At 35.5% G+C, this 23,708-nt stretch overlaps 3 protein-coding genes across 9 annotated transcripts in view; 2 read left to right on the plus strand and 1 right to left on the minus strand.

Moving 5' to 3' along the window:
• The window catches only part of LOC122571058 (fasciclin-1), a 384,771-nt gene extending 373,785 nt beyond the window's left edge, over positions 1–10,986 (minus strand). For all 6 annotated transcript variants that reach the window (XM_043734279.1, XM_043734278.1, XM_043734277.1 and 3 more), the window contains exon 1: positions 10,404–10,986. In XM_043734279.1, coding sequence (XP_043590214.1) covers positions 10,404–10,523 — 120 coding nt within the window. In that variant the 5' untranslated portion in view covers positions 10,524–10,986. The remainder of the gene's footprint in view (positions 1–10,403) is intronic.
• The window catches only part of LOC122571059 (origin recognition complex subunit 3), a 307,804-nt gene that overhangs the window by 268,935 nt on the left and 15,161 nt on the right, over positions 1–23,708 (plus strand). The window lies entirely within an intron of this gene.
• LOC122571061 lies at positions 11,141–17,210 on the plus strand. 2 transcript variants are annotated; one of them, XM_043734294.1, is made up of 3 exons: positions 11,141–11,532; positions 15,211–15,755; positions 15,873–17,210. In XM_043734294.1, exons 2-3 carry the CDS (start codon positions 15,740–15,742, stop codon positions 16,214–16,216), a joined length of 360 nt encoding a protein of 119 aa, XP_043590229.1. In that variant the 5' UTR covers positions 11,141–11,532; positions 15,211–15,739; the 3' UTR covers positions 16,217–17,210. The 2 variants fall into 2 exon arrangements, with proteins under 2 accessions (XP_043590229.1, XP_043590230.1); XM_043734295.1 differs by having other exon boundaries at positions 11,141–11,454.

Consider the following 23,708-nt stretch of genomic DNA (forward strand, 5'->3'; position numbering starts at 1 on the left):
CAAATAACCTAAGAAACAAGCAATCAATTCGTAGCAAGTGACTTCTACGGCTTACAGCACCTTACTACAGCGTTACATTTTACATTAAATCAAGGCGTAAATCCATTACTATAATATTTCAGGACACAAATTTATACTTTCCGACAATTATTGTAGTAAGTTCTCTGTAGTAAGATAGATTACACATGATATAATTCTATTCTAAAATACAAGTTTATTAATATTAAGGCATGGAAATAGCAAATGTTTGTTCTCATTAAACTAATTTTAAGTTAAAATTTCCAAACTTAAGTTTGTCTCAGAAACTTTTCACTTATATCACCTAGCGTATTTCTTGACTCATTCTATTAGTCCTTGATAAATCCACGAACTACAAATACCTTCTTCTAAAAAAACAAACGAAGCGTATGCGATTTAAAAATCTCAAGCGTCTAAAAAAAAAAAAAGGAGGAGCAATATAAAATTCAACGAAACACCTGATTGAAATCGCGTCAAAGGACGTGTTTCACAAAGAATAGCAAGAAGGAAATCGACAAAGGCAGCTTCCACTTGTACCCAACGTGGCCGCGCTACGCCAAGTTCCGGCAAGCGATACTACTGCCGCAACTGGAAATTGTCTGGTCTTCCTCTCTCATTGTTAATTCCCTGTTCGCGCCGTAAAAGCAACGCTTTCGTACACACGGCGACTTTTCTCTCAGCTAAAAGGGAAATCCCCCGAGGCCTTGGGGACACGGAGTGGCGAAAACGAGGGAAGGACGCAGCAGAAGTTGTCACCAGAAAAATTTTTCGACGGAACGAAATAAAGAAACGAATTCGACCTGTGTGTACACTATCGTTCGTAAATATCCGAATATTTCGGTCGATTCGTAGCACCAATACAGGAAAGTCAGTAAAATATATAAATTAGCGAAAAACTAATGGATGAAACTAACAGCAACACATCACTAGATCGTGGATTTTTTATTTATGAGAAATTTAATTGTGAAAAAATACGCAGAATGCATGTAATCTTCGAAGATGCGTAAAATATCCAAAATATAGTGCTCGTTATAGTATTTAACAAATAAAATAATAGTCTACCTAGGTTTGACTATTCCAAACGTATTTGTGTATTTGCACAAATGTTGCATTAGCTTATTCGAAAAGTTCGTAAGGAAATTAGAAATAAATTTAGCATTTCGTTAAATGGCATATACGTTGTATCTTTCCATGGTACTTTTCCGAAAATCGTTTATGCTAAATATTTCCTAGCCTCTACGTATATATCTACAGATTTGCCTCGTGCTTAACCAATCGTGATAGTCGAATCTCATTAGAATGCTAATGAGATTTCGAAATGTTTCGCAATGTATTCATAAAACGTTTCTACGCAGGTGTTGGAATACTTTCGCGAGTTACTGTACTCGATATGGCGCACAGAAAGGGGTGAATAAAATAGAAAAAATTGAAAGACGAAGGTGAAGAAGAAATGGTAAGAAGAAAGAAAGGGAGAAAAGGAAGAAAAGGGAGAACAGACTCGGAAAATTCTCCAACGCCTTTTCGCTAACGCGGCACAAGGCACTGATCTTTATGGGTTTCCATATTTTACGAGAAATACAAGCGTAGTTTCTTCGGGTGGCCCGAGGCGCCTACGCGACGTATTGTTCCGGTTTCTATGAAACGTCGCTACGCTATCGGCTCGATCCCGAACATACAAGGGATGGATCGTGGAAGAGACGCGTTTATGATACTTCGAACCACTCAATCCGGATGCTTGACGGATCGATAGGATCCACTTCTTTGACTATCCGTTTGTAACGGACGATTCTTGCTACGGTACATAAGGCGATATACGGAGTTTGTTTTACACAAACGTGAAAGTCAAACTTCTCGACTGGATGATCGAAGGGAGAAGTTTCCGTTTGTAACAGATAATCGAGACGATGGAGTCTTTGTCACTGAATAATTGGTATACAGATTCTCGAACGTACGTAAAGCACACTTTCATCAAGAAGTGTTAAGATACTTGCTGGTCCCGCATGAAATGCGACAATTAGCCTGGTTTATTAGGTGAAAATGTTGTATTCGTGCAAAATAACTATATGGGACACAGGGAAAAAATTTGTAGAAATGTTAATAGAATCATGTGAAGGAATACACAGAATAATGTGAGTAGGATCATAATCCTCGTAACTGTAAGAGTAGCGAAGATATCGAAACAAATTTGGTAGAATTCTTTCAGAATGCAAATAGTTAATTAAAGACAAATGAATGGAAGATTTCGTTAAAATCTACCAATAAAGATTATAACTTCGAATATGTGTATAACCGTAAAAAAAGAAAAATTCCAGTAAGTATCTCATTTAGCAAGCAAAGATAGCGATACTTAATCGAAAAATTGTTTTCCTACTCATTTCATTTCCAACACATTTACCCCATATTACGAAGGAACGAACAACAAATATTTAAATTAAAAAAATTCCAATCATAAAGCCCACACAGTATGAAAGTACAAGTAGAAAAATCCTACACCATCAATTTACCAACCTGCGTTTATAATCTCTCATACGTCTCATTGTCAGTGATATTGTCCGTGATATCTTGCTTCATTCGACACGACGCATCGTGGACAAATGTTTAGCTGCAAAAGGGTTGCAACCTTTTAGCGTGGGAGAGCAAGTATTCGTGGCGATGAACACGCGCGAATGCACTGCGTTCGCAATAAGGGAACGGCTGCAAATTCCATTTAAACAGAGGGCAGGAGGGGGTTCAATGTTTGCAAGCTGCGGAGCTTATTGTATCTATCGGTCTACCAACACTGACGACGCAATAGCACACGTACGAGGTATTTGGCGTGAATATAGTCAAAGTGGAAACACGTTTTCTCGTTACGAAGCGACCTCATGAGAAAGACTTCTTTCTCAAACGATATATCGCGGCGTAATGCTTGTATCGTGCGCATAAAAGCACGCCTAGTACACAGCGGGACGTAGCGCATTGTTTCGTCTCAGCACGAACCGCTTGTTAAAGTTAAAAATATCCGGCGGAGGCGCGCAACGAGAAGAGAACCGAAGAGAGGATCGTCCGGAGGAGAGAACGAGAGACCATACCGACTGGCAGTGTTCGTTCACCTCAAGTCATCGTTCGACCACTCTCGATTCGCTCCAGCCGAAGGCCGTTCATGCGAATTCCGCTACTTCCCTTGGTAAAATATTTGCCTTAATTTCGAGCGTCGGCGGCGCTCTCCAGAAACGAATCGAACCCAGTTACGGGTCTTGGGTGCACGCAAATGCTGCACCAAGTCGACGTACAAACAGATGAAGGAACACCTGATGCGCGGTACGCTTCTCACGGAGATGCTACAAATCGAGAACCTTATGAGCTGCTGCGAGTTTATGGTCTGACGCGTTCTCGAGCAAATGGGTGAAGATCTGACTAATTAAGTTATTCTTGTCTTTCGAGTTTATTAAGTAATTTTAGAAACGTTTAGTCCTATATTGTGATTCTTATGACACGATCAGGTTCATGTGTTCGAAGGAAATTTAAATGAACGGTAAAAACGTATGTACCGTGGCTACAAAAAGTATTTTTCCATGTTATTTATTATAGGTAGATTGTGGATATTTACATAGATATTTGTGGGGATTTTGGGAAACGTACAGGATATACATAATATGGAAAAATGTACGGAATATTCAAAGCATTTAGATATTGAATGGAGTTGAGTAGAACAAATCTTTATCTATAACCATAAAATGTTTTAAAGTATATCAAATGGAAAATCATATTGTTTAACGAACAGATTAATATTTCTCTCAATACTGATCAATGAAATTTTAATACCTAATCCGGTAAACGTATCTGTATTTTTTAGAGACACTGATAATCTAATCTCTAGTTAGAAGCATACAACGTGTTCCATTAGTAGAAGAGAAAAAAAATAAAATTCCAGGAATCCCATAGACGAACATACGGTCCGCCTCCGGGACGAAACGACTTCTAGCTATGGATAAGTTTCTTACGTTTCAGAACTCTGAGGACCATCTGTTGCTCAACTTAAAAATGACATCCGGTGCCATGATTCCCGCCCCAGCTATTCCCTCATTCTACCAATTGTAATAACACTTCGCCATCGAATTATTTAGGTCATTGACTACACGATAACAAAGACAGGAAAAATTTGTTTGCGATAAATATTGCATGTTTAAAATTGTTTTCGATATCGCATTGGTTAAACAAGAGAAAGAATTACAATAACAGAAAAATGTATATCAACGAAAACGAACTGCGACGATTTTATATTCTATGTGTCATTATAATAATTTGAAAAAGTAATACATTGAGAAATATTGAAAATTGAAATGTAATTTTCAGTTTTTTATAACACAAATATAGTTTTCAATGAACTTTAAAATGTTGCTACAGAAGATAATCTGACAACTGTGACTAATTAAGTCATTTAATTGATTACAGAACAAATTTCGTGAATTGGTTTGTATCTGTCATTTGGAGTCACCTTGCAGTCAAAAATCCTATTATGTTTTATGCTAATTTTGCAGCTTTCGTTTCATTGAGACACGCGTGTCATTGGAAAAAATTTATTGTTCGTGGTTGTTGAAACGATCGTATTATAATAATGACACCGTATACCGAGTGTATCATTGATGACACGGAATAGATATCAGTATGATTAATATCAAACCAAAAACAAATATTAAATTATCTAACTTCCTCATGTTTCAAAATGCCATTTAAATCCAAAAAATGAATCCGAATTTTTGTTTAACGTTATCAAGGATTGAAAATTTTGAATTATTTTGTTTATTTGGATTTGTTTGAAATATTTCATTGAAATTAAAATTCAATTCAACTCATTCCTCGAATTGTAATATTATCAATGTTGTACTTGCTATAAATAACAATAATAACTGTCTATACGCAAAATGAAATTGCTCATGAGAAAAGAAAACCTGTTCACCAAATATTACACGCGCATATAAATAAAATAACATTTCATAAAATATTTTAATTGTACATATACTGATCACGTTTACCCCATAAACAACCGACATGAAGAAACAAAAGATCGGCAGAAAATTTTCGATATAGGTTACAGATTTAAATTCCCTCGTCCGAAATCTCATATCCGGAATAATTACTTCCCACGAGTTCTTCTTTTTTAATTCCGAAAGATAATATTTATTCACATTTCCTGTTCGTTCCTCCGGCATTTATCATATGCACATACACTCATGACCGACAAGAAGAGGGCTCAACCGCTTCCCAACAAGAAAAACAGGGGAAACATTGGTGCGTAATGGCGTTAATGTTAAACAGAATCTTCAAAAGCCAACAGCAACAGAAATTACTTTGTCATTCTGAATTAATTATTTGAATTAATTTCACGTTAAACAAGTTTCAAAGAGAACAGCATCTTCTTCATACTTATATTAGGTTGTCCGAAAAGTATCTTTCTTTTACAGGCACATCTTTGCAACAACGCATCTTTATACAAACATGAAACCTAATCTGTCACACGTTGTGGTCTTTATTTTGATAGAACAAAATGGATCATACGTAATTCGATAAAATAATATAAAACGGAAAATGTTGTGCATGCATAAAACAAAAGAAACTTTTCGGACGACCTAATAAGAATGGAATTTGGCAAAAATGTAATTTCGTTGGAACACAACAGCTACAATATAAACTCTCATAAGAAAAATGATCCCTGTTTATGTTTATTTGCATTACAAGACTCGATTCTCGTGATGTTGGTAAAATTTGAAATAACTCGGAAAATGTATATAGAAGTTACAAGATATTTACCACAAACATGTATTTACACTAAAAAACCAGCATAAATAGCTATCCCAAGTATAATAATAACCAAGCGTTAAAGAGACAGTCTCAGTGAATACTGAGATTTATTAATACAGCGAATAATAAACTGTTCAAATACTACGAGGCATATACTTTCAATAAATATTTTATAACTTTTATACACATTTTCAAATACGTTTCAAATTTTAATAATACGAGCGAGATAAGCGCAGTAGTTGTGTCTCGTTACAGCGCTAATGAAATTTCAAAATATTTTTTTACACGTTGAATATATATGTTTATATCATATGTTTGTTATATGTTGTAATATGTTGATAAAAAGTTTCTACAAGTATTCAAATACCCTATTACGTATGCATATTTGTGCAACACCGGTATACCTATAGAGAAACGAGGAAGTCATTGGAGCGTAATGGCGTTAATATCAAACAGAATCTTCGAAGGCCAACATGGTCGTTATCATGAACGAACGTATATTGTACACACAAGCGTAACCAATCTACCTGTTCGTACCTGGCTGCCATCGACATGAATGGAACTTAGCGGGACTTAACGTAGGCATTGTACGAAAAAAAGTGAAAGGCAAGGCCACTTGCTGGCAGAAGCTGAGCCTTGGTGATGAAAAGAGAATGAGAGAGTGAAGGGCGGAAACTGAGAACGGCTTTGACATTGGCAATGACCGTTTCAGTTACGCGGTTGACCGTGTAGCACCACGACTTTCCAGGGAAGAACGGGTGAAATGGAACAGTGCAGCGCGAGGAATTCATGCGTTCCCGATACTCCAAACGAACAAAACAATGGACGAATTAGACGCGTATGACAGCGATGGAGACTATTGTTAATCCATGTCACATCAAAACCATTGTACATTATATTGACATATGTAATCTGATTTCACATGCTATACTCTCTATTACATGGCACTCTACTTTACACCTACGAACGCAAATGTAAATATATACAATATATATGTATGTATGTAACTTGGATAAATGTGATTTTGTACAGCCTACGATTTCCTATTGCTTTAAACAATGAACCGCGAAATTTCTAGTGTGATAGGATGATTTACAATTTACACGATAATTTATAGGACAATCTCGTACGAAAAATTGAGAATATGTGAAATTTTATAAAATGTAATTTTCAACATATACGGAAGAGTATAATAGCTTTAATAAAAATATCCCTTGTATTTTATCCAAAGCTTGTGTTCTCGCTCATAGGAGTTATAATCTACTGGGCAAATACGGCACATACGTATAAGATTTTTCTGAAAATACGAGAAGGTGAAAGAAAATAGAAATTGATCCCGAGTTAGCTTTCGTTGCAGACGTGATCGAGATAGTCGAATAAAATATTCTTGAGGAAAGTAGTGAATGAAAGGTTAATAAAGGTAAAGAAAGGTAAAGGTGTAAAGAAAGCCATTAACCTTCATGTTTAAAAAACGTAAAATCGAATTAATTGCATATTTTATTAATAGGTATAACGTAATCTGTGTACGAATATTAGGAAATATATCACCAAAAGTATTGTATATCGCGTTACTACGTTATATATGTGTTATATAAGTAACATTACTTATAATAACATAATATTATTTCTATTGATTTTTTAGTGTCTGCATAAATTATTCAAAATTGATCCATTTTCTCTTGAAAGTTTCTTCGTTGGTTTTAAACTTTAACCGTAATGTTACTTCATAAGTAATCAATCCTTCTACATTTGCTAACATTGCTTGAAGCATATCGTGTAATATTAGATCGGAAATGTATTATACCTCGGGATCGCAGAAAACGAAACCTAAACGATTCATTCACATTTATACTTAATATCTTTCAGTAATAAAATTTATTTTTACACTAAATCTTTTCCAAAATATCATTCAATCCCCTCAGTTCACGTATAAATTCATCTTACGAAACCTAAATTTATAATTCCAATTTATAATTTTTCTAAAAATTTTTATGAAAAGATCGAATAAAGGGTATTTATTGTACTTTACACGAATAAACTCGATTTTAGAGCCGCAAATCAATGTCAGAAACCTCTAGATTCGAGCAAACAAGCGTCGTGTCGTGGGACAAAATTAAAAGCTGTACGTTCCACGACCGCGAAAAGGTTAAAAGCCGACCGAATCATATTTCTCGGTGATAAAAAGAATCGTGGAAGTTCGGTGCCGAGCATGGAATGAAATAAAAGCTGTGAAAATCGAGTTCGGGGACCAGCGGCAGCAAGTAGTTTGTTGAATCGATCGAAGTGAAAACTAGCCCCAAGCGAAAACGTCCTGACGATTTTTGTCGCAGCAACAAGTTGGTGGGTGGGATCCATTCGGCCTGCCTTCGAAGCTGGATACGCATTATTGTAATATTCAGCGAGATGAATTCAAAGCCACCAAAGGAATCTCCGGGGGATTTAATGTAGATCAGTCCATTTAACTAAACGTGAAACGCGATCCGTGAAAGACTGGGCGCCTCCGGTTATAGAACTCACCTTTTTAAACGCATGAGATCGCGTGAAAAATTGACTCGATCGTCGAGCGAATAATATCGAACGATTCGTGAAATAAAATTTCTAGAAAATTTCCTCCGGTTTTTGAAGATATTTTAAACGAAAAGCGATAAAAATATGGTGCATTGTTTTTTTTTAAATTTATTAATAAATTTAACTGGAAATGGGACAACTTTGTGTGTATAGTGTGATTTTCAATTTGTGTGATTTTTTGATACAATTTAACAATAGTATAAGGATATTGTCAAAACTTCCACAGTCGACTGAAGATTGAATATTTTAACGAAATTCGGAGAGTCTTTGCAGAAAAACAAGAAAAATATTATGCATTAATAGAAGTTGGTACGTATGATGATTTTTTAATACAATTTAGAAATAATATATGAAAGTTTGTCTGTATCTCTCAAGATCTACATTGTTCGCGGAAAATTGAATATTTTAGTAAAATATTCGTTTTTGATGAAGATTTGCAGAAAAGATTTGTCCACTTATGCAGTAATTGTTTTACATAGTCGTTACATTTTCCCTAAATTCACAAAAATTTTTCAGATTCTTTATATAGTTTGAAAACCGTCGTGTTTCACTAATTTCCAATCCTTAAAATAATATTCCTACCATTTGCATTGAAAATAATAAAACATATGGTTGTAACATAGAGTTATCTTGTTTTTATATCTCCGTACTGCATAGTATATCGAAATAAATAAGAACAGAATGAATTTATGTTGTAAATCTACACAGAATATGAAGAACAATGAAATAAAAATAATAAAAATGTTAAACAAATATATGAATTAGTACAGAAGTATTTAACGCAAAATATTGAGCAATTTAACAAATTTATTTAATATCTAAAAAAACATTCGGAAACACCGAGAATATTCCTTCTACAAAAATATTCATCTAATGAAGTGCACGAACAATTGCTTCGCTAAAAAGTGAATAATCTCGCGGAATTAATCTCTCGCTATCTTAAACGAGAAAAGATTGACAATTTATTCACTGAAAAAACTTTTGTAATAGCAAATTTTCTCTTTTATCGGCTAATTACACTTCCCTTGTGTAATCTAAGGTGTGGGAACACTGTAAGAAAAAAAGAATCGAGTCGATGGACGCAAAGAAAAGAGTCGAGTGACTCTCGATTTTATGTCAGCCAGCCTCTTTTATTGCGTCATTAATTAACAGAATGATGTGAGATGGTGCGTAAACCTCGCCATAAAGGTTAGCACACGAAGGCCCTAAAATTAAATGATTCACTCGTGTCGACAAAAAACCTATTAGAGTTTCTATTGGTAATTTGACGGTGACATAAATATAAATTCCGAACGTGATAATACCACTTAACACTAAAATCCACGTAAATAGTAAGTCATACGATTTTGTTATGAAATGTAACTCAATTTCACATAATACTAAGCAGATAAATTAATCAAATAATATATTAATATATATCGATATATTACTTATTATATAAATTAATAAAAGTTATATTAATATAGTTTTTATGAGAATTCTTCGCTAATTCAAATATATTTCGAGTTCAAAATTAAACTGTTTCACCATTCGAAGTTTTTCGTCCTCCATGACACATTTTGTTAAAACTACTTCACGGAAGAAAACACGATATCATGAAAGATTCAATCATAACCTCTGCTAACAAGGTTAATCATGCAAATTAAAAGTAACCTTCATGGGCCGATTGAATGCGTCAGAAACGTGCAACATATTTTATTTCGTCGTATTTAATTTCATTCGGGATTCTCACGAATACAGAATATACGGTGTTATCTTGTTACAGTAGACAATACTTGACATTACGCAAGGTCGCGAGTCTTTCAATTGTTGCGAACTAATGAACAAAAAGTACCCGTCTGTGGTATATTTATTTATTTCCTTTACACGCGAAGCGGCTCTATGTGTTGAAGTAAATATATGTTTCACCAAAGCACGAAGGTCGAAGGACACGTAACATGTTCGAATAGAGAAACAACGCGCAACGAAGAACATTTAATCCCAAACGAATGCGTAGTACGCGTGACAGAGACGGACAAAATGTAAAAAATTCTTACCTGGGACAAGTCGGAGTCGTCGCGAATCTTGGCATCCATGGTTACAGTGGCGATGATTCCGGTCGCAGAGACGATCAGGATAATCACCGCGGTGAACAGATAGTTGCCAGTTGACGACATAGTTCCCCGTGAAATGTTCACTGAACCGAACAAAGAATGTCACACCCGAAATTCACCAATCCACTATACGAGACGGTAATTTCGTACTGACGACACAGTGAGAATAAAAGAACGCAAAAACGATTGCAGAGGATCACGGGTCGATATACGCGCTCCTCCGGCACAATGACGTTGTCGATAGGTCGAGAGCGCGATCGAGACTGTTTTGAAAGTCAGCGACCCAACGGTCGCACGGCACGCGCACTGTCCGATGCACGCGCGTTATTTGAAATAAAGAAGATGCTTACGTGCTCCGTCGACCACGAAACGACAGGCTCGTGGAAACCGAACGACGAGATCGCTCGGTGTCACGAGAAATCAAGGATCAACGCACAAGACGAGTCACGAGAGAAGCGAACGTACCGACTGACTCTCTACACTCTTTTCGTAGGACGTGTCAACGATACGGAGGATGGCGCGGAACTGCGCCCTCTCCATGCCTGGACCCCCGTAACCCCCACCATACCACCGAAACGAGTCTTCGGTATACCGTACTGTCGTCTCCCCTCCGTCGCGGCCGACTTTCCCCCTCCCTAGCGCCATTCGCGTTGCCCGTACAGTTCGCCGCGACACACATTAAAACACACCCGCATCGCGATCCGAACTCGTGAGTAGGCAACGGTCATTCAATTCTCTCTTTCGCAAGTAGTTTCTGGCCACGATTTATTCCAAGTCATATTTTCCGTATAAATATTGGAAATAATATGGATTCGACGTTTGATAAATAACGTGTTCCGATGAGATTGATTGAAACGAACGAGCGAACAGCGGGACAAAGTGATTTATTCGAAAGAACGATTCGATGCTCAGATATTGAATGTATGTTTCCGCGGAATGAGATTCGAACGGTCAATGAGCAATTACAAGGCTTTATAAAAATTTCGTTTCTGTTGTAAGTTTTATTGAGACTTTGTGGAAGATATTTTACGTTTGCTACAATTTTGTGAATTTGACCAGATAATTGTATCAGGTAAATTGTAAAATGTGGTTTTCTTATTATGGAAGTGATACTTTTTTTTTTAATAAAAACTAATAAAATCTGAGCTATAGTTGTTTTAGTTGTTATATGTATATATGTTATATATCCCTTGTTATAGTTGTAGAAATTAAGCTGGAATTTGTCGAGCCAGTACTATTACTGTTACTACTACTGTTTCGTACCAAATTGTAATGAATGTTGCAAAATTCCGATGACTTAATTGTTACTATTAATTGAAAGGAAATAACGAAACACGTAAAATAAAACACATTCATGAGAATATAAGTTATAAATTTTTAAGGATATTGACGAGATATTATTTTTTATTTTATTCGCAACATTTTCCTGCGAAAACAATTGAACTTGACTGATATTGTAAATATACTCATTAAATTATATATTTCTCTCAGAATTTGTTAAACAATGTTACTCTTTCATAACAAGTAGATAATATTAAAACGTATTTAATAATTGTACCTGAAATATCATTGCACTAACAGTAAGATGGTAATAGAAAATTGTAAAATTAAAAAGAAATGTAAGAATTCAATTTAACTTGGAAATTGTAACTGTATGTTCAATGCAAATTTCATTTCAACATTGCGATTTTATTAACATTTTTCTGCTTTTATTAAAATTCCATAGTTGTTCTACTGCAATGTACTCATCCATGCCATACTGAATTCCTGTTAATAACAGAGCTTCGAGACACTCACAATTTTTCTGTAGTTATCATGACCTATGATAATTCACATTTTTGTTCGTTGACTTTATCTCAATTTATAGAATATAATTCAAATGAAATTATGGAACTATCAATCCATTGGGGACAAAGCAAATTTATTGAAAAACGAAAATAAAGTAATATACACATTATTTTCACATTTTTAAAAAAAATTCATTACAGAAATCATAAAAAAGAGAGTTTCATTATTTAAAAAGACGGCAACCTGGTATCGTAATTTCTCATGGTTTTGAATTACTATACGAAAGACCATTACAAAGATTAGATATAAGAAGATGTTATCATAGCGTTATACATCAACTTCTTCAAACTACATAAACTAGATGAAAAAGATAATAATGAGAAAGATTATTAAGTAAATCCTTGGAACCCCTTTCCATAACCACAGATAAAAGATAAAATTTAATAACGTAAACTAGCTAAAAAAAATTGTTGATGAAATATTGCAACGTTGGTCCTTAATCTGTTAATCTTACAAGATCAGCTTGTATTTGTTGTAAGTATAATTGGGAACGATATTAGTACGAATTTTAGTATCAATTGTTACAATTTATATTCCACACGTAAAATGTTAAGGATGTTGGAAAGAACAGAGATCTTCTGGAAGCCAGCGGTATTCAGAACGACGATCGTCGCGTCGCGCACGTGACGTCATTCACCCTCTCCTTGACCAACCACTACGAACGACGAAATCCCCAACTGCGTCTCCACAAAGAGTGACGTCACGTCTACAGGCTTTTCTCGTTCTGTACGAGACTACGAGAGCTCTTTCAAGAAGCCGCGCGCGTCGCTTCTGCCTTCCTCCTTCTGCTTGGTCGGCGAATCTATGCCACTTGAAGCTGTTAACCAAAAAGCACAAAGTCATGCTACATGAAAAGGTCGCGCACTCTTAACGCTGTTATTCCATCCTGCGTTTTTACCAGGGGTTTATGTCAGATTGGAAATCTGTTTCTCGTCGGCCAAGAGCAATAATATCATTCACAATGGCCGATTTACCTAGGTCCTCTGCCAACAGACACGTCCGTCTGATACGTACAACGAGAAACCATGAATTATCGGGCAAAGAACATCGAGACGATTAACCACACGTAGTTCGTGGATGTACGGTTAAATACCCTTACTGATTGCCATTAATTAATTCCGGCTTTACAGCCTCCGACCTTCTTCCGTCTTAGCACGCCCTTAATACGTGCACTCATAGTCGTGACTTCCGTCATTAATAATCTGGCGAACAAGCGGAACCGTAGCAGTCTCGAAAATTGCTCTTTAATATAAAATGCTTGCGGAAAGTCAGCCAAAGAGTAACCCAAGGGAGTAAGTAATTTCCTGGTCAAATTTAAAAAATTGCTGTGCGTGGGCCATGCGAGTGGCAAAATTCTCGTTATCGGTTGTATCAGGTTTGGAGGATAGGGCTCGTAGCCGATATAATTGTAAATTCGATGGCAAGTTCACCGACCATTTCCCAGCAGCCTTGGTGGACTTAGGACGATTCTCGAAACCTCCCAGGGCAATGAGGATTAAGGAAAGATCCCGATCGCGAATATAAACGCAATGGGCTTGTGGAACTTCCCTATCGTTCGCCTGTTCCACCGAGAGTCCTGCTAAGTTTGTCCCAATCCCTTAGGTAATTAGTAGTCTAGATACGCCTGTTTGACCTCACCGACGAACCAATTTCGGCTTACTTAAGCAAGTACTCTCACGAGCTTTCATAGCGATCTACCATGGTACGAAAATCTCGGCCCTTCGTATACCTATTCGACGATAACAGATTCAAAAATTCTATTAACCAGATATATATCGAACGAGAGAAGATCATAAATCGCTAGAATAATGCTTAATGTGTCATGAATCTACAGGACAATAATCTTGATGTTTCGTATATTAGACGATAACAGATTAGAAAATTTTATTAAATGAGTATCGAACAAGAAGCATCATAATCTCCTAGACTGATGTTTGGCATTCTATAAATTTGATGTTCCGTACCAACGATTTCTATGAGCCGGTTTGATATCTCACCACAGACATTCTAAAACAAAAATAGATAATCCGCGGTCGTGATCGAACGGGAACCATCGATCATGCGATATTCCACACTCGATTGAACAGCGTGGCAACACTGTGTAGCCTTCCTCGAACACGATAGTCTATATTGGCCATAAAGCATTCGCGTGTGACGTTAATTTAAGTTAATACTTTGAATTCCGTTGGGATTTTTGGACGGAGCCGCGGATTCAACGGATGCAAAAATGATCGACACGTTTCATCCCAATGAATCTCCTGATGCGACACATTAAAATGTTGTAAAAACGGAAAAAGGCACTCCGCGTGGCGTCGCGTTGAAATTATCGAACGGCGCGATTCCACGAGAATTACGGTAGAAACTTTATATCGCGTGAGAATAATCGGACCACGTGGACGGTTTAATGAAACGTTCTATCGAGCCCTGTAACTTTAACTTGCTCTTAACTCGCCAGTTGGAGATTAGTCTTTTCGTCGCCTTGTGAAATCTAATTTTTTTTATAGAACCTTCATTTTGACGTGCATTCAGCGTTATCTCTAAATGGCAAAGGGTAATCTGTACAGCTAAACATGATTTTATCGTCTTTGGCATAAATTAAATTTTTTATTTATTTTCTCTTTTCTTTTACAATCTGAATATAGCATGTATATTCATCCTTAAATGTATATTAAAAATTCATTGTCCACACGTCAATATGATTTATTCTATTAATATTCTTTCAAATAAATAGATAAAAAATAACGAATTAAATATTCTGTGAAATAGATAATTCATGGATTATCTATCTCCTTTTTTTAAAAGCATTATTCAAATATCGTTCGGAATAATTTTTAAATGTACATATATAGATAATTTAATATTTATAAGCCAATACAAGCTATTAATATTAATCTTCTTTCAGGACTTCCCTTTTTAAAAATTCTGTTTTAAAAGGATCAATATTGCATAATAAGTTTAATATAATCAAGTTACCTTCTACGTGGAATCATACAGAACTTTGAAAATGCGAATGCGTAAAGCCATTAAAAAGAGGATTGAAACTTGTTTAAAATGAAAGGCGCAGATACCATATTTCCAGCAAATTAAATCACAGGCAACTTTCAATACGAGATATGGACAAAGGATATCGTTTTATAGATAACGATTCTTATATCTCTATCATAACAATATCGAAACCTCTGAATTTCCCACGAGAAGAATTTATTCATTTTTTTTTCTTTTTTTCGCATAGAAAACCAGAAATCTCCAACTCGCAGTTTAACTGAACCTTATGCAGTAATTTCTGTGAGAAGAGATCTACCAAAAACGTTCATAAGGAATTGAAACATCCGGGGGCACGTTATTTGAGGAATCTGTCGCCATTGTAGCTAAAGTAGAAGCAGAGACGAGAAACAGTTCACCAGTTTCGTATGTGACAAGGAATCTAGGGAATGCAAGGACATGCTGGTACGTTTCTCAACGGGAACAGTATTCCCTCGATTTTCAGACTGAGCGTACTTTGAGAAGAAAAGGTAAGATATGCCTTGACACACTTTAACGTAACCATTTCTGTGGCGAGAACAGACCGTACCGGAAGCCCCCTTAGGGAACTGCCTTGCAAGATGCAGGGAGTCCAAGTTTGCCAACGTTACTTGCTACTTCCGGTAAGGAAGAACGCGCCTGGACTATGGAACTGCGGGCTTGAAGGCAAACCGTCGGGCGGGGCTACATTGAGAAACGTATTTGTAAACATACATCCTACCCATGAGGCTCGAGCAGCCCGTGTCGCAGTAAATCCCGGTACATTAATATTAATGCGTCTTCGGCATGTACAACACACTCGTGCCTTCTACTCAGCTGGTTCTCCACATCGCAGAAAGCATGAGAGTTCAACAGAGTTTACAGCACCAACCGTGTACGGAACCTGAACCTCTTCACAATATCTGCGTTCCGTCTGTCTCGCTTTCATCTCGCAGTCTCGGGTATTCCTTACGCCTCTCACTCCGAGAAAATCAGCTTAGTTTTTTACTCACGTTTGTCACGCTGATTCTTCGCGGTCTCGTTCAAAAGTGTTTTGGAATTTTTGTGTCTTTGAAGCGAGTAATAGAAGAAAGGGGGAAATGATATGCACGTGTAATTAGTTCTTTAGATTCGAGGTAGTTTTGAAGTCTTTGATGAATCTTTTAGACCCTTTTGTTTGTAACACAGATGAAACGTGCTCTATTTCGCTATATTTTATTTCTGTACTTTGGATTAGGATCCATTTCAACCTGTTGAAATTACACACTTGAAAAAAATTTCAAAGGAATATTTGCAGCATTCATGTTTTATGAATATACTTCACCTTTTCAGCAGTTTTAAAGAATATCAAAATCTTGCTTCGGAGAGGCAAGCTTAGCTTTTTAAAAATTTAACTGGTTAGGAATATGTCTGAAAATATACGATCAACGTAGAAATGTGTAATAGAAATACATACGAAAAGAAACGATCAACATTGGTCATTCATGACAAATGTTCCCTTTCTGCCTTTATGTTGGGTGACAAGAAAGTTTGATGAAAAGGCCGGGGCCATTGTTGAATCAAGGAAGAGTGAAAGGTGACGTGCGATAATAGAATACCGTGGAATAGTAAAAATACCGCATTTGCGTCAGTTAGGAAAGTAGAACAATTATACAGGTTGGATGACCGAGTGAAAAGAAATTGTAGTAGCAGAATTATCGAAAATAAAAAGAATCTACTTTATTTGAATTTATGAACATTTCTCATAAAATTCCCAATTTTTAATACCCAAATGTTTCATCTCAGTCTTCTTGGAAATAAATTTAAATGCTTTGCACTAGTGTGGTATTTCATTAAATTACTTCTTTTTATTTCCCAATATTTTCCGAGTATTAAGAAACATTTTCATGCGCAAATATTCATTTATGATCCCCTTTTATCAACAACTAGCAATTCTCCAACATAGAATGCTCACATTTGTCGACACATAAAATTCCAATATTTCTCAATGTTTCTTCGTACGTTTCTCGATGGAACATGGACCATCGTGATGCCATTCCACGACACGTTTCCCCTTGACTCGGGAAAATAATGATCACGCCCAATGGCGTGTGAACCAGCACCACATCTCAACATCTTACGTCTAGTATTCCTGTCTTGGAAACTCCATTTTGGAACAATCCTTTCAGTATACATCGTCACGATAATCTCGTTTTATCAAGTCAAATATTATTCCAAATTTATATAGACATAAGTTTACCAATACTTGTACCAATGTGTACTTTCCTCTAACGTCTTGAGCTGTTAGCCTTCTTTTATACCGAGATACACCTATAAGATACGAGTCTTGTACAAAATCATATTAGTGAATATATAATTTTACAAATTATAAGATATGAACTTCTTTCCTGTAATTTTACAATCTTATGCCAAATAGGGAAATCAGCTGATTTATAATTTGTCAAATTTACTATAGGTTGCTTGAAAAAAAAAAAAGATAGAAAAGAATATGATCAATCGAACAGAATGTTATATTCGTGTAAGACCGCGATCCGATTCCAAATTGACGGGACTATTATTGTAATATTGATATTAGTTTACGATTTCAAATGGAATAATTCCTAAAATGTTTCGATAATTTCTTAATGGTTTTTCCAAACCTAGCTCATCTTTCCGTAAGTATCCTAATACCTATGAACAGGGTGTATCTCTCGTGTGAATGGAAAAATTCGATACTACATTACGTTTGTGGCCTACGTCCGAGAGAAATCTTCATGCGAATCCATCGTGATACTGTATCTCTTAGGAATCATAATATGCACATTCCTGTAAATAATATCATCGATATCCAATTATCTATCATACGCATAGATAGCTCACGTCCAAATATGTCCATCTATGAAGGTGCTCTTACGTTCCAAACTAATTCTTTCTTAGATGGATTCTAACTAGTCCATCTTCGGAGACATTAAAACAGATAAATCAACAGTGTAGAGTGGCTATCACATAGGTGCTGGAACATTCAATGTAGCGCAATAATCAACCATGTTAAAAGTCCAGCGCGTTGCTAGGTGTCGAGAAGAGATTCCCATGATACACACAGCCGATCAATATCGTATCAAGATCCAGCATTCACCGTGTTGTACCGTGTACCAGTGCGAAAGAGGTAGACACATCGTTCTAACACGTACGCTTCTACGTAGGTAGCACGTTATTAAGAGGTCTAACCATATCCAGTTCGCAGAGCGTGATTACATGTGCGAGCCACATTCGCTGGTAGCTGTATGTATGGGCATATGTGGGTAACGACACGATGTTCGACGTTAGGACTGAGGTTCCTTCAGGATGGCTCGTTATGCCAGGCAAACTGCCACGTAGAAACAGAATTTCAGTATCAGGGAGGGACGGTGAGACTGTAGCAACAAGATGTTATCACAATTATTGCTAGCAGAACTACCATCCGCAGGCCGAATGCCGTAAGCCACGTAAGGAATGTTTGGATTAGTTTAGACTCTCTGGTTAAGCCTCCCGTTTTCTGAACTGCCACTCCGTTCCTTGTCCTAGTGTTAAGAACGTCTCGACATCCTGGTACACGATATATTGCCATGTCGAGAATTAATATATTGGACGTAACGTCTCATCAAATTAACGTTTGGTGGGTTCTACGATGGCTCGAGACCGCGTTTAACGCGCATTCATCGTGCACGTAAAGATTGCCTGTCGTAAAGCGCACTGCCAAGCGAATATTCGTGCGCACCGTTGACAGCAAGACGTATCGTATACACGAGGCGTTTCATAAGCCCCTGTGACTATTAGACATTGAGAAATTTCTGAAGGTACAAAGCGAGGGGTATACCCATTACATGCTCATCAAAACGACGTTGTATCAACGATGATGGCGAAATAATGTTTCTTCGACGACGATCGATGCAACGGAAAGTTACCCCGCGCAAGTTTGATACTTGTACTTCTTCGTAAAAGGTGAATCGTCTTTGGTATCAGTCTAGAAGTAAACGTAAATTTCAGGGGTAGATAAAATTGAAGTGAATTGAGAATTAAATTGGAAGAATTTTTATTAGTTCGCGCATTCTTTTCATGTGTTATGTAAAAGTGTTATAGTCATAGTTATTAGTATCATAGACGACTTACAATAAGATTAAATCTTACTTTGTATAATATCGACCATTAATGGTATTAATGGTATAACAGTAATTGAATTTTTTAATATAGTTAAGTAAGCTAAAAGTCAAATCTATTTCGAATCGTTGAGGTCTTACGGTATCAGTTAAATTTAAATCTTGCGCGATATCGAGTCTTCTGAAAAACTTTGTATTTGCTTATGCGATTGTGAAATTATTTGACATTAAGTTAATTTGAAAATAACATTCCAATTTTCTTCATCAGTACAAGTATGTGTATAACAATGATGAATTTTATAATGAACAATTAAAACACCTCCTTCACTTCTAAGAAATTTTAATTTCAAGAGTAACTTATTGTTGTTATCTTGTTATGATAAGAGAGGACTCGAAATATTATCGCAATAATTGTACGCAAGTAAATTTAAAGCTGTTGAGCATGCTATTGCTTCATATTAAATAATCGCGATTATGATGTCATTTATAACTAGGACGTCCAAGCGAGATTCTGTCAGGAAATACAATCTTCGATTGTTTAACGCGCTGAAATGTATAATCAGTTTAAAAAAACTTGTTATCTCGTGAGATTAATTAATTTTATGCAATATATTATAATTAAATACTAATAACGTGAAAAAGTTCCATTAAGTTAATATACATTACTGTTATCGCAAGAGAATCTTTTATTTAATTATTTCTTATTAGAGTTCAGAAATTTTTTGCCACTCTATTAAATATTTACTTTTAATATTTGAAATGATTTATTAAGCATACATTATATCTTGTAAATGTGGAATAATTGAAAGTTAAAGCAATATTTTGATATTTATTTTCGTATAAATTTTTAACCAGGATAATGAAGATATATGCTGGAGTATAAAATAGCTATGGATGTAACGAACATGCTTCGATAGTAATTCAATTAATATAATATAAAATCAACGTAGGATACTTTGGAAAACGGGAACAAACCATGAAATACGAAAAGATAGTGGAAGAGGATATTGAATGGCTCGTCGAGGATTACCTAACTGAAATATAAATCTCCTCTGAAGCAACAAAATAGCTCCTTTTTAAATAGAATGAAATATTTTATTGGATAAATCGATCCTCGTTATTATTCTCTGCGCGAAGATATGAAATAAAGTTATCGAAAGGCCGATAACGAGACTCATTTGTGGACAATTTTTCAATTATTTTTAATAATTCGCCTGTCTCTTTTTACGTAATATCTCACATAAGAGAATGTGTGCATACGAAATACAACTTTAACGCTTGTAATACTTTTTTCAGACAATTTATTGAATTCTGCTTATCAAGTATAAAGTTACTCATTAGAAATACTTCTATTATTATCAATTTTACAGTGGCATAGATTCTATACATAATTTTATGATGTTTGAAAAAATTGAAGTATTTACAGCATTAAGGGAAAAGCTTAAGAGAATCTTTCGAATCGTGGACATTTTTCCGTTATCTCTGATTTCTACAGTGGGCTCGTGTAAATTATCTATTACTACAATAAATATTTTATACCGGGTATTTCTTGCCTTATATTTATTATTATTTACGTTTAAACAACCTGTATATATAATTTTACTGCTTAGTTGTTAATGTAATTAAAATTCGAACACCTCCGACAATAAAATAAATCTAGTGTATAAAATCACGTATTCTCGAATGATTTCTCAAATTCAAATAACTTCAATTTACTCCAATTTTAAAACGCGATGTAACGTAACAAAGATGCTTATAGGCCATCCATCCTACACTACAATCTTTTTCCTTCGCTTAGATTATATTGGTGCAACTGTTATATCGTTGCGATGAATTAAAGAAACTTGATCATAGAATAAAGAAAATAATGAATGTTCAATATTATTTGTCCCATAACCAATAATTTACGCGTGACTTCATCCAAACAGTCTCGAGCAAGGTAATCGTATTAGGAATCTTGGCGCAGAGTGATGCTGCAACCGCGTAATACTGCAAGCTAATTTTCCGCTTGTAAAATAACGGACGCCAGTATCGTAATTAATAACCCGTAAGATGATTTACGGACTTTGCGTCTAATAAACCGCGCGTTACATCGCGCCGAGCGCACGCTTGTTTTATCGAGGTAGCTTGAAACTTTTTCGCGAAATGCGAAAGTCATATATCATCGAGCGTATGCGTTCTAGAGAAGTCGGTACACTAAAAGTAGTTTCCCAAATCACCTCATAGTTTCGAATCGTTGCATCGAATCAGTTGCCATTTAATGTACTTCAACATTGAATTGATAATCGAATAACGATAAAATCGTTCGCACATTTGAAATGGTCCATATTTGATTATGAAACTTTTATCGGCGTCAGAACTGTTGATGTGTAAAAGCTTTATCAAGACAGTTAAGATGAAGTGATTTTGAAATTTTGCTTAAATAATATTATATCCATTAAACCATATCCATTAAACCATTAGCTATTGAAAGTTATTTATCTATATTCGTTACAATTCAAACACACAGACTATGAACTTAAATATAACATTTATTAGAATGGATACATTATAAAGTATAAAACACATTAAAGTTTCAGTATAGTTACATATTTAATATCAGAACTATGGGCAACTAAAATATAATACTACTATATGAAAGGAATAAAAGCGAAAGATATGTAAAAAGGTATGCAACATATTTACAATATTTCATATATATATATATATTTTACAATAATTATTCCATCAAATCCCTCAAAATACGCTATCGTAGAGTTTCTCTAAAAAATTATGATCTGATCATTTTCATTACTGTAGTGATTTTAGCGCTAATTCTAAATTGCCAAATTATAAGAGAAACAGAGAAAGAAAAAGCGTAAAACTATGAAATTTTCATACGAGTTTTTCTACTATTATCGGTCGGTTATAACAGGCTGCACGAACAATGAAATTAATTGGTTTTCAGTCGGTTATTAATTAGCCGATCGCTGTGATAGCCAATTGTACTCGATGTGTCATAACCCAGAAAGGGAGCGGTGCAAACCGCGAGCAAACTTTCACAAGCGGCAGATCGATATTTTGACGTGGCAGCCTGCGAATTATAGTCCCGTCGTAAATCAATATCCGTCGCAGAAACTTGGTGTTTCGTTAAAGAACACAAGCTAATACCGTTCTCCAATCACATTGTTAATAATTTAACGATAACTTAGACAACGAGGATAATTCAATAAACTCTGTCGTATGAAGTATGAATTTCTCGAGTTTATCCAGCTGTTGGTTCATCTAATCTTCAAAAGTTGAATGAAATTGCAGTTGGGGATGGAACTAAATTTACAAATTTAAAAGAACCTTTGAAGTTATAATATTCCACTAAATGATTTCCTTGCTAATCTTTAAAAGTTTAGAGATAATCTTTTAAAGTGGAATTAAATTTACAGATTTGAAGCAGATATGACGTTATGATACTTAAATGAATAATTTCATTAAATTTTTGTTACTACACATCTGTACAATATAATATATGGGCAAGTTAATGAATGTATAATAAATTGTTTATTAGAGTGTAATAATTTATTTAAACGAATATTCAGAATACCTCGTTCCACTTTATGTACCATTTCATATATCTTTAAATTTGTTTTTTCGGTATACAGCAACGTTTTACTTAACTATAATATCGTTGAATTTTACTATATGCCAAGTTAGAAGAATATTCTTTTACAATTGCACTTAAAAATTTCAAGTATACGCTCGCCTCTGAAATTCATAGTTTCCGGTATATTCACCTTTGACGAGGCCTTATCCACCAAACATTGTATCCATAAAAAAGAACCAAGCTAAAGTACAATTTCTTTGTACCGCAAGTAGGCCATAAAATAAGATGAATTCCGTGACCCATTGACAATGAGTTGAAAAAGCTAAAGTGATCTCGATGCTTCTTTCTCTTCCACGACCGTCGAAGTAATCCTTTAACACGGCAAAACTATGCAAAACTAAACTTTCCTATCCGCTGATACGAACATTTTTTATACAAACAATCTAGACAAGGGAAATTAATATGTTTGTTAGGAAACGAGTCCCCCTTTGAAAGCATATACGTGTCCCTTTCTTGACTCAATTATCTGAAAAAGTAAGGGCAAGAATTGCGTCTCCTTTCGCCGACCCTTCGTCCACACGGATATATTGTTTCTCTTATTAAGATGACACGGGGATTGGAAACAGGGTTAGTCGTCAGAAATGGGGGTTAGCATTTGACAAATGTGGAAATCGCGTGCGGCGCCCGCGTAAATCGAAGTCTTGGTGC

The sequence above is a fragment of the Bombus pyrosoma genome, linkage group LG9, assembly GCF_014825855.1.
Source record: "Bombus pyrosoma isolate SC7728 linkage group LG9, ASM1482585v1, whole genome shotgun sequence".
In the NCBI taxonomy this organism is placed as follows: Eukaryota; Metazoa; Arthropoda; class Insecta; order Hymenoptera; family Apidae; genus Bombus; species Bombus pyrosoma.